Source organism: Chiloscyllium plagiosum, unplaced genomic scaffold (genome assembly GCF_037043375.1).
Source record: "Chiloscyllium plagiosum isolate Xiang-an unplaced genomic scaffold, Cpla_swu_hap1 HiC_scaffold_32, whole genome shotgun sequence".
Lineage (NCBI taxonomy): Eukaryota > Metazoa > Chordata > Chondrichthyes > Orectolobiformes > Hemiscylliidae > Chiloscyllium > Chiloscyllium plagiosum.
Window position 1 is genome coordinate 29,174,307 of NW_028270170.1, and position 12,306 is coordinate 29,186,612.

The window sequence follows — 12,306 nt, forward strand, 5'->3', positions numbered from 1 at the left end:
ATAACTTATTCAACCAGCTGTGTACACTGAAATGTTTTTAAACATCAAAACTGACTTAATTTGAGATACTGAGTGCACAATACTTATTTTAAAATGTACTACCTATTTAACCATGCTGTAATGCCATGCTATACGGTGTGCTGATCTTGGTTTTTATATTGGCCTATTGGACACTTAAAGTGCAAGGTCCGAACATTTGGGCATTCTGCAGTTCTCTTGCACCAGTAAGCTGTCAAAATGGATCCTACTGGTGACTGCACAACCTGATTTTTATGAACCAAAATTTGGATATGGTTTCCATTTCAGAAGAAAGAATGTTTTTCCTATTGATAACAAATGAATATTTCTAAAATTGAATCAACTTGCATATTTAGCTATTGATTTCTCTGTTTGGAAAAACTGTCTTCTGACTAAGTTGATGTCAAAAAGATTTCAGCATGAGAAAAAAGAGACTGACTATTTGCAATTTGGAAGTGGTGACTGTTCCATTTGTGATCCTTTGGTTGGCATGCATTCATTTATTTCAGTCATTGACAATGGTGACTGGTCAAATCCGACAGCAGTCATATTTGGATTTTCACAATGTTATTGTGCTACCAGCAGTAATTCAGGATAATCATAAGAAAACCTAGACATTAGTTGGACGTGTCTTAAAGTTATTTCTATCTTGTTAAAATATTTTCATTGTACTGCACTCATTTAATAATTCTATTTCAGTATTAGTGTGTTTTCCCCTCATACATGTTCATTGACTGTATTTCTACTTCTCATTGGTTTTATACTGATCTGTATTTTTGTATAAAACACAATGTGAAAGCATCTGAATCTTCATGTTGGTGAACAGCTGCTTCCAGTGTTTGCAATCCCCAGCACATGCAAGTCATGCCTGTTGATATGGAGTCTGTGAAACTATGGATTTCTGCTGCTGTATTCTGAAGTTTGGTTCCTTGAAGAAACTTGTGTGTTTTTACCAAGTACTGCAGAGTAGAACTCTTGACTGAAGATCAGGACATGATCGGGGTGAGGGGCAATTCGCAAAATGAACAGGGAATTTGAAAAAACCAGAAAAAGGTTGGGGTTACAGATAATTACCTCGGTATGCAAAGGATAGAAGTGATGACAACAAGGATTTTAATGCTAAGGCCATTGCTCACTAATTGGAAAGTTGGCATCAGAAATTGCAAATCAAATTTATTGTCCCTTTTAATATAAAGGAAGACTTCCACAAAAGTTTGGAAGGAATTCAATGAACTTGCGAAATGTGGGTGTGGCAAAACAACATCAATACAGATAAATATAAGGGAGTATATATTAGTAAGAAAAAGGTCACGCACACTTTGAACACTACGTCTCTAAATTTGTAAGGGGTCTGGTATGCAAATACACACATCATCGAAAGTATTGCTATAGGTTAATAAAGGCAGATTTTAAATTACATAGACTAGAAAAATCAACTGGAGGGGAAAGTAGTCTAGAGGAGGAATCACTGATTGTTCTCGGGGCATTTTCTTAGACCAGCATGTTATGGCGCTAATCAGAGTGCAAACTATAGAAGACCAGATTTTGACAATGAGATAGGATTAATTACTAATCTCATGAGAGCAGTTCAAGAAACAGAGACCATAACATATTTGAATTTTGCATACATTTTGGTGGGAGAAGTATGAGTTCGAGACTATATTTAAATTTAAACAAAGGCAACTGAGGGCTATGAGAGTTAACAGAAGTGAACTGGAAATTTAAGGCATAGGTCAATAGTGACATAGTGGCAAACATATGAGGGGATATTTCAGAAAATGTAGAATAGGTAAATTACAACAAATAAAAAATCTACCATCTGTGATTCAATTGAAAATTCTAAAATAGCTTCAAACTCAAAGAAAAAACATATAATTGGCTGGATAGGTTTGTTCCAATGAGACAAGAAACTACGTCAGGTGGGAGAGCATTTCGGAGATAGTGATCACAACTCCCAGACCATAGACATGGAGAGGGATTGGACCAGATGGATGGCAAAGTATTTAATTGGGGGAAGGGGAAATACAATGCTGTTGGACAGGAAATGGGGTGCCTAAATTGGGAACAGATGTTTTTAGGGAAGTGCACGACAGAAATGTAGAAGTAATTTAGGGAGCAATTGCTAATAGTGCTGGATAGGTTTGTCCCACTGAGGCAAGGAAGGGATGGTAGGGTGAAGGAACCTTGGTGACAAGGTGTGGAACATCTAGTCAAGAGGACGAAAGAAGCTTATGTAAGGTTGAGGAAACAAGAATCAGACAGGGCTCTATAGGGTTACAAGGTGGCCAAGAAGGAACTGAAGAATGGACTTAGGAGAGCTAAAGGGAATCATGAAAAAACCTCAGTGGGTATGATTAAGGAAAACCGTGAGGAGCATAAGGGTGGCCCAAGTGAGGGTAGGGCCGATCAGGGATTGTAGAAGAAACTTGTACCTGGAGTCAGAGCAGGTAAGAGAGGCTCTTAATGAATGCTTTGCTTCAGTATTCATTAGTGAGAGAGACCTTGTCGTTTGTGAGGACAGTGTGATTTTTTTTTAAAAAAGAGGATAGATAAATCCCCTGATTCAGACAGGATATACTCAAGGTTGCTACAGAAAGAGATTGCTGCACCTTTGGCAATGATCTTCGCATCCTCACTGTCCACTGGAGTAATACCAGATGGTTGGCAGGTGGCAAATGTTTTTCTCTTCAAGAAAAGGAGTAGGGATGACCCTGGGAATTACAGACCAGTCGATCTTCGTCAATGGTGGGCAAATTATTGACAGACAGGATTTATGATTACTTGGAAAAGCATGGGTTGATTAGAGATAGTCAGCATGGCTTTGAGAGGGGCAAATCATGCCCCTCACAAACCTTATTGAATTCTTTGAGGATGTGATAAAACACATTTGAGGGTAGAACAGTGGATGTGGTGTACATGATTTTAGCAAGGCATTTGATAAGATTCCCCGTTCAGAAATTAAGGAGGCATGGGATACAGGGGAATTTGGCTGTCTGGGTGGAGAATTGGCTGACCCAGAAAAGACAGAAGGTGGTAGATGGAAAGCATTCAGTCTGGAGCTCGGTGACCTCTGGAGTTCTGCAAGGATCTGTTCTGGGACCTCTGCTGTTTGTGATTTTTGTAAATGACTTGGATGAGGAAGTGGAAGGATGGATTAGTAAGTTTGCTGATGACACGAAGATTGGTGGAGTTGTGGATGGTGTGGAGGGCTGTGTCAGTTGCAACAGGACATTGACAGGCTGCAGAACTGGGCTGATAAGTGGCAGATGAAGTTCAGCCTGGAAAAGTGTGAAGTGATTCATTTTGGAAGGTCAAATTTGAATGCAGGTTACAGGGTAAAAAGCAGGATTCTTGACAGTGTGGAGGAACAGAGAGATCTTTGGGTCCATGTCCATAGATCCCTCAAAGTTGCCACTCAAGTTGATAGCGCTGTTAAAAAGGCCTGTGGTGTGTTGGCTTTCATTAGCGGGAGGATTGAGTTTAAGAGCCGCAAAGGTACGCTGCTGAACACCTCTTACCCAAAAGTCACAAATCTGACTGCCCTGGTTGACCCATCGTCTCCACCTGCTCCCGCCCCACTAAATCTATCCCCTCATACCTTGACACCATCCTGTCCCCTTTGGTCCAGGAACTCCCCAAATACATTTGGGACACCATCCATGCCCTCCACCTCCTTCATGACTTTCATTTCCCTGGCCTCCAATGCTTCACCTTCACCATGGACATGTAATCCCTGTACACTTCCATCCACCAATGGCGATGGCCTCCAATCCTTCTGTTTGTTCCTCTCCCGCGACCCAACTAGAACCCCTCCACCGGCACACTCATTTGATTGGTGGAACTAATCCTCACCACCAGCAGAAAGAGATTTCCCTCCCCGCCCCTATCAGCAGTCAGCAGAGACTACTCCCTCAATGACTCCCTCGTTAGATCCACCCCGCACCAATCCACCCTTCATTCCTGGCACAATCCCTTGCCATTGCAAGAGGTGTAAAACCTGTGTGCCCACACCGCGCCCCCCCCCACCACTTCTGTCCAAGCCCCCAAAAGATCCTTCCACAGCTGACAGATTTTCCTACGCATCCAAACACCTCACCTACTGTGTCTGTTGCTCTCGATGTGGTCTCCTCTACATCAGGGAGCCAGGATGCCAACTCGTGGAACGTTTCAGGGAACATCGATGGGACACACACACACACCAAACAACTTCTTCACCCTGTGGCCAACCACTTCTTCAATTCACCCTCCCACTCTGCCAAGGACATGCAGGTCCTGGGCAGTCTCCGCCACCAAATCCAAGCCACCCAACCACCGGAGGAAGAACGCCTCATCTTCCCCCTGGGACCCTCCAAACATGCGGCATCAATGTCGATTTCACCATTTTCATCAACTCCCCTATCCCCACCTCATCCCAGATCCAACCCTCCAACTTGGCACTGCTTCTTGAACTGTGCTACCTGTCTATCTTCCTTCCTGCCTAACTGCTCCATCCTCTGCCCTGACCTATCACCATCACCTTTTTCCCCACCTCTCTTTCCCCCCACCCCCAACCTCCAACTACCTATCTCCTTCCCAGCTACCTATCCCCCACCCCCACACGCATGCGCTGCTCACATTCCTGAGGCAAGGCTTATGCCTGAAACGTCAATTCTCCTGCTTCTTGGATACTGCCTGACCTCATGTGGTGCTGGAAAAGCACTCTTCTTTTTGGCTCTGATCTCCAGTATCTGCAGTCCTCACTTTCTCCCTGCAGCTCTACAAAGCCCTGGTTAGACCATACATGGAATATTATGTTCAGTTCTGGTTGCCTCATTATAGGAAGGATGTGGAAGCTTTAGAGAGGATGCAGAGGAGATTTACCAGGATGCTGCTTGGACAGGAGGGCATGTCTTGTCAAGAAAGTTTGAGTGAGCTGGGGCTTTTTCATTTGAGCAAAGAAGGTTGAGAGGTGATTTGATAGAGATGTACAAGATAAGAAGTATGGATAGAGACTTTATCCCTGTGTGGAATTGGCTACCACGAGGGGGCATCATTTTAAGGTGACTGGAGGAAGGGAAGATGTCAAGAGTTAGATTCTTTACTGTGTGTGTGTGTGTGTGTGTGTGTGTGTGTGTGTGTGTGTGTGTGTGTGTGTGTGTGTGTGTGTGTGTGTGTGTGTGTTGTGTTGTTAGGAGGGACATATAAGCAACCCTTGGATAAGCATGGATGATAGTCCAATAAGGGTATATAGGTTAGTTTGACCGTCGTAGGATAAAAGGTCGGCCCAACAATAGGGCCGGAGGGCCTGTACTATTCTGTTTGGACAGAACATTAAAAAACTGCAAAGAAGTACTAAAATATTAATCAGGCAGGAAAAGTCAGAGTATAGGTGAAAGTTAGCCACAAATATAAAAATAAATAGGAAAAGTTTCTTTGGAGTCAAAGTAAGTATCGGCCTTATTAGCTGGGGAATTAGTAATGGAGGATAAAAAGATGGAAGATGAATTGTACAGATATTTTGCATTGAGCTTTACCAGAGAGAATATAAATTTTTTGGAATTCTTTGGAGAAGTAACTTACACTGGTTCCTCTTTATCTAGTACATGTATTGTCTTTCAGTTTTCAGAAGGCATTTGATGTGCTACAAATAAGTCATGATTTGGAGATGTTGGTATTAGACTGAGGTGTACAAAGTTCAAAATCACACAACACCAGGTTATAGTCCAACAGAGTTTATTTGGAAGCACTAGCATTCGGAGCACTACTCCTTCATCAGGTGGTTGGTACATCTGGTACAAGTAAAAGATCATTGTATAAGGAATAAGATATTGGAATGGATTCAAGTTTAGCTGGGTTAATAGAAAGTAAAGATGAGGAATAAGTAGATCTTTTTCAGGCTTGTAGGATGCCATGAGTAGTGTGCCACAGAGGAAGGTGCTGGGTCCTCAACTCTTTACAGTTTATATAAATCATGTTGGATGAAGGGATCGAAAGTATAGTAGCTAAGTTTGCTGCAGACAAAGATAGGAAAGTATATTGTGAAGAGGACAGAAGGAGCCTATAATAGGATATAAATAAATTTAAGTTCATGGGCAAAGCTCTGGCAAATGGATTACAAATGCAGCAAAGTATGAAATTGTCCATTTTTGGCAGAAAGAATGAATATGTCTGGATGTAGGTTTGCTCGTTGAGCTGGAAGTTTCATTTTCAGACATTTTGTCACCATACTAGGTAACATCTTCAGTGAGCCTCTGGACGAAGCACTGCTGATGATTCCTGTTTTCTATTTATTTGTTTGGGTTTCTTTGGGTTGGTGATGTTGTTACCTGTGGTGATGTCATTGATGTCATTTCCTGTTATTTTTCTCGGAGTTGGTAAATCGGGTCTAAGTCGATGTGTTTGTTGATAGAGTTCTGGTTGGAATGAAACAGACGAACCAACGGAACACCCATGGGATTTCCAATATCAGAGTTCTTAGCAGAGACAGTAATGCAGAGACTCGAACAAATAGCTCTGCTAACCATCCAACCTAAACTTTGGGTCCACTACGTGGATGACACCTTTGTCTTCACTAAGTGAAACAAATTAGAGGAAACATTCAAGACCATCAATAATACCCTTACTGGCATAAAATTCATTTAAAGAGGAGGAAAATAACAACAAACTGCCATTCCTAGATGTCACATTAGAGCAAACAGCCAATGGGGAACTTCATACCAGCGTCTAAAGGAAAACAACACATACAGACCAAATATTGAACTACAGAAGCAATCACCCAAACATCCACAAACAAAGCTGCATCAGAGCATTCTTCCAACGAGCCGCGACACAGAGCAAAGGAAAATCACCTATAAGTGTATTCAAAAAGAACAGGTACCCAATGAACACTGTCCGCAGATTTCTCAGCAACAAACCCAAACAAGCAGACAAAATGCGTCCAGAAAACCTAGTCCCTCTCCCCTACATGAAAGACATCTCAGAAATCACTGCCAGACTACTCAGACTCCTTAGCACCACAAACCCACCAACACACTAAAATAGCAGCTAATGAACTTGAAAGACAACAAGCAAAACCAATGTCCTTTGCAAAATACTGTGCAAGGACTGTAACAAACACGACATTAGACAAACAGGCAGAAAACTAGCCCCCGATACATGAACATCAATTAGCCACAAAATGACATGACTCTCTCTCACTAGTATCCTAACATACGGATGAGGAAGGATACCACTTTGACTGGGACAACACATCCATCCTAGGACAAGCCAAACAGAGACACACGAGAATTCCTAGAAGCATGGCATTCCACCCAGAACAATATCAACAAACGCACATTGACTTTGACCCGATTTACCACCCCCTGAGAGAAAGAACCGGAAATGATATCACCATAGGAAATGACATCACCACATGAAACAGCATCACCAAACCCAAAGAAACACAAGCATAAATAGAAAGCAAGAATCATCAGCAGTGCTTTGGAGGCTCACCTGAAGATGTTACCTCGTATGGTGACAAAACGTCTGAAAACGAACCTTGCAGCTCAGTGAGCAAGCCTACATCCAGAACCTCAACATGAGCTACAAATCTTCTCAAAACTCGGTAATGAATACGTCTATTATCCAGATGGAGAGAGGTTGCAGAACTCTGATGTAGAGTGAGATCTGAGTGTCCTAGTGCATGATGGTTAGTATGCAGGTACAAGAACTAATCAGGACAGCTAATTGAATGTTATGGTTTATGTGAAGAGAATTGAATGCAAGAATCATGAGATTAAGCCTCATATACAGGACGTTAGTGAGACCGCATCTTGAGTACTGTGTAGATTACTGGTCACCGTGTTTAGGGAAAGATATTAATGGGTTGGAAGCAGCTTACAGAAAGCTGACTAGACTGATCCCTGGAATGAGGAAAAGCTAGGTAGGCTAGGCCTGTCAGTTCTGCAGTTTAGTTGTCAGAGGGAACTTAATTTGAAACAAATAAGATCTTGAGGAAACCTGACCAAGTAGATGTTGAAGGGATCTTAGCACTTGTGGTAGAATCTAAAATTAGTGGTCATTGTTTTAAATGGGTGTCCCCTTATTTTTAACTATAAGGAAACATTTTTCTTCCTGAGAGTCTTTGGAATTCACTTAAAAAGGCAATAGATGCAAAATCTTTACATATTTTAAAAGCAGAGGTAAATAAATTCTTTATCCCCTTAATAGTAATAAATCTTTGGGTTATAGAAGAATGCAAAATGGAAATTCAAGTCAGATTGGCCATGATCTTATTGAATAGCACAGCAGGTTTGAAGGCAGGCTGACTAACCTGACCTTGCTGCACCTTATTCATGTACCAAGAAGCTTGAACATACCTGAAATTTTTTTTACTTATTTTAATTGTGATATACACCTTTTTTTTTAATGTTTTGAAATTAATTAAATTTGCTATTAACTCTTGACTGGAAAGCCTTCTGATTGGAAAATCTAACCATATTTTCTGATTAATTTCAAAAGTACTCTGATAGGGTATTGCAAAAGATTTATTTTCCATTGAACTCTGTTTTACTTTGTTAGTTGGATTTTTATTTTCAGTGTAGCTGAGTCAGCATCAATAATCAGTTTTGTTTTAATTAAAATCCTCAAATGATGTTGAAATATCATTGGTCCAAGTGCTAAATCATTCTGAATTAGTAAGTTTTTTTTTTAAGGTTGGTAAAGTAAATTTTTACATAATCGTCTTGCAATTTAAATTATTTGAGATAAACTAAGGTAATTATTTTAAAATCAGAATCAAATTCTTAAATTTTGTGTCAATGTCCATCAGTTATGTTCTCCAATGATGTATAGCTAATTGTTTTTTTAATCCATTGTGGACAGGATTTACTATCCGCTGCGCTGGATGTTGAAAAGACAACTACCAGTTCGTCTGGAGCAAATCCATGTGTTAGGTTAAGACCCATTGCTTCAATTCTCAGGACACCTACTAACTCATCTTATGAACCTAAGAGCTTGCCACATGGCACCTTGGGTCAGAGGTATTGTCAGTTGGAGTATGGTTGTACTTCAAAATATATGACCAATGATTATCCTACAAAAAGTGCAATGACAGCATCAATAGATTCTTCTGAATCAAACAACTGGAATAACAAACAAAAACCAACCCCTGACTTAAAGCAGAACACCACTGAAGTTGGCTCAGTTGAAGAAATTGATGATTTATTTTGGTCTGACTGTGAGGAGTTGGAGGAGGATGGCAATGTGCCAAATACAACATTGAGGAAGACCAATAGTCCAATGTTTTTAGAGAAGACAGTTGTAACCCCTAGAATTATTCCTTCTTCAAAATGTCAAAGAAATGATCTTGCTGTGCTACCAGCGAAATTGCCACAACACGAGAGAACAGACACTGGCAAGAGTGAAAGTTCTAAAGTGACTGTTTCTTGCAAAAATAGTCAAGCAATGATTCAGAAAAATTATTCTGAGACTGCACGCAAAACTTCAAAGTTTCATCCATCATTTGAATTTAACCAGTGTCCAACTGCTGTGAGCAACTCCAATTCTGGTGGCATCAGAAAGCAAGGAGACAAAAATTCCTCTGAGATAATTGAAAGTCACGGTCATTCTGCTACGCTGTCGAATGTTGTGCCAAGAACTGAATTTTGTAGTTCTATTCCATCTGACAATATTAGATCAGCAAAAGAATTAACACCGGTGCCACAAAATCATTTAGGAACAATCATACGAGGGAGTGCTATTGGCTCATGTAAATTTGTGTCTTCAAACCTGCAGACTCCATCTCCACCACAGCAAGTAAGTTCTACTGGTACTAAAAACTGTCTAAATCCAATGTTATTGAGACCAAGGCTACCTCTACAGAACTCTTCAATCCCTAAACATTCCAATGGAGACGTCAAAAGAGCAACTATATCCACTAGTGATCCTCGAACATTAATATGTGGTTTTGAAAGCCCATCAGCTGCTATTGGAGCTCAATATTCACCAGCCACAAATTCAGGTTGTGTGGGAACCCCTGTTACCAATCACTTGATTCAGTTGGTATCGGCAGCTAATCGAACACCAGAAGCTGTGAGGTTAGACAGGCCCCGACCGAAGCGACGCTTTCCTGGACCTGCTGGAATTCTTCCTCAACAGGTATGATGGGAGATGCTGCGTTAAGAATGAACCAGTTATTTTGATTTATGTCTAGTTAGTCCCCAAATCAAAATTGTTGTGCAGTACTGTAATTGTGAATAATGCCAGGAAGTAGAAGAAGAAAGCAATGAAATGTCCTTTGGTTTTTCCTTTCCAATAGTTACTTGAGGGACAATTGGGGTGCAATCATTGTTAATTTGTAGTAATCCACAGGCCTGAGTGAGAGTTTTGGAGCCATTACCTCAAATGGCAGAATTTTTTTCAATTAAATAAATCTGAAATAAAAAGTTACTGTTGATAATGAAGGACATTTACGAGACTGTAATTAAAAATCCAACTGATTCACAAATGTCTTTCAAGGAAGGAAATCTTTTGCCCTTATCTGGTCTAGCCTATGACACCAGACCCACAAAATACAAAGATGCCTGAGAAAAGTAACATTCTAACCCTGTGCAGATCCTGTTCCATTGATAGGGCAGGTGTTGGGGAATGACCTTAAGAGTCCTCAACATTGTTCTGATTCTGGGTCCCATGGATTCTATCTCATAAGATCCAAAATGGACAAAGAAACTGCTGGTTGTCATCCCCTTCAAATGATAAATCAGTGCTTTTTGGAACACCCTATCCCAAAGAGGTCAGTTAGTTTAGTTGGCTTGCAATGCAGAGTGTGATGCCACAGTGTAGGTTTGATTCTGCATCGATTTGAGGTTAGCATGAAGGACTCTCTCTCCCTATCAACTTCTCCCATTGCCTGAAGGGTGATGACCCTTGGGTTAAACCAAATCTCTCTGTCTCTCTGTCTGTCTCGCTCTCTGTCTGTCTCGCTCTCTGTCTGTCTCGCTCTCTGTCTGTCTCGCTCTCTGTCTGTCTCGCTCTCTGTCTGTCTCGCTCTCTGTCTGTCTCGCTCTCTGTCTGTCTCGCTCTCTGTCTGTCTCGCTCTCTGTCTGTCTCGCTCTCTGTCTGTCTCGCTCTCTGTCTGTCTCGCTCTCTGTCTGTCTCGCTCTCTGTCTGTCTCGCTCTCTGTCTGTCTCGCTCTCTGTCTGTCTCCTTAACCCACCCCCCACCCCTCCAAAAGCTCATACTACCTCATGAGAGCCAGCAGCTGATATCCTGGGAGGACAATGGTGACTTTACCTTTACTTTTATTTACTAGAGGGCTCAGGAGGTCCAGTCATTGAATATGATCAAGGCAGACTGGTAGATTTCAAGATACTAAAGTCACCTGGGGAGATGGGGATAGTGTGAGAAAATGGCATTGAAGTAGAAAATCATCCATGATGTAGTTGAATGGCTAAGCAGGCTTGAGGGCCTTGGAAGAAGTAAGGGCACAGAGCATCCTCTGGATGGAGGGCTTAAGTCAAACAAAAAACTGAATATAATATTTGCTAGCCTTGTTCTGAGGTAGTTAGTGAGCACTAAATGGATAGCTGGAGAACATATTCTCAATCGTCCAAAGAATAGTGGGAGCATTATGCAAGGCTTGTTTTTTTTTTAACACAACGGGTATTCTGTCTGAAATTGTTGGAAGCCGAAACAGGTTTTAAAGTTTGGAGGATAAATAGTTAATAACAAATTGAAAAGGCAGGGGAATGAGAAGGTGTCAGTATGTGAGGGGGCCAGTGTCCCTCGCAATATAATTGCTTGTCTTTCTTCACTTCCATAAGCTTCTATCAATAATCTTTGCATTTTCCTTTTCCTGACATTGGTAAATTATACACAAATTTTTCATAAAATAAGATCATTACTGTACCTAATGTACTTTGCTTTAATTTGACCTCTGCTTTGCTTTGCCTATCCAGGTCGAAGATTATTTGTAGAGATTCAAGATGGAAATCATTTGTCTTTTCATTGAACTTCATTAATTATTTCAGAAGTGTCATTCATCTGACAAGTTTACTTTTGTGGTGATGCATTACTAATTATATGTAAATTTTCCCTATTCAGTTCTGCTGTGTGAAACAACTTCAGAAATAAATTTGTAATTAGGTGTATTTAGTGTTAGTACCAATATACTTTAGGATTATTTTCAGTATTAAATCACCCGTCGGCATTGCATTGGTCGTCCTGTATCTCAAAGCTCCTAAGTTTGATAGGGCAACCTTTTGAACATTTGGGTATTGTATAATTTACCTTAATATGAAACTTTCTCAGTCATTCATTATTCAGTTAAAC

The 12,306-nt window shown here is 40.8% G+C and overlaps 1 protein-coding gene across 2 annotated transcripts in view; it reads left to right on the forward strand.

Annotated features, from left to right (window-relative positions):
• hrob (homologous recombination factor with OB-fold) overlaps nucleotides 1–12,306 on the forward strand; it is a 56,032-nt gene that overhangs the window by 12,279 nt on the left and 31,447 nt on the right. For both annotated transcript variants that reach the window (XM_043675164.2, XM_043675167.2), the window contains exon 3: nucleotides 8,860–10,134. In XM_043675164.2, coding sequence (XP_043531099.2) covers nucleotides 8,860–10,134 — 1,275 coding nt within the window. The remainder of the gene's footprint in view (nucleotides 1–8,859; nucleotides 10,135–12,306) is intronic.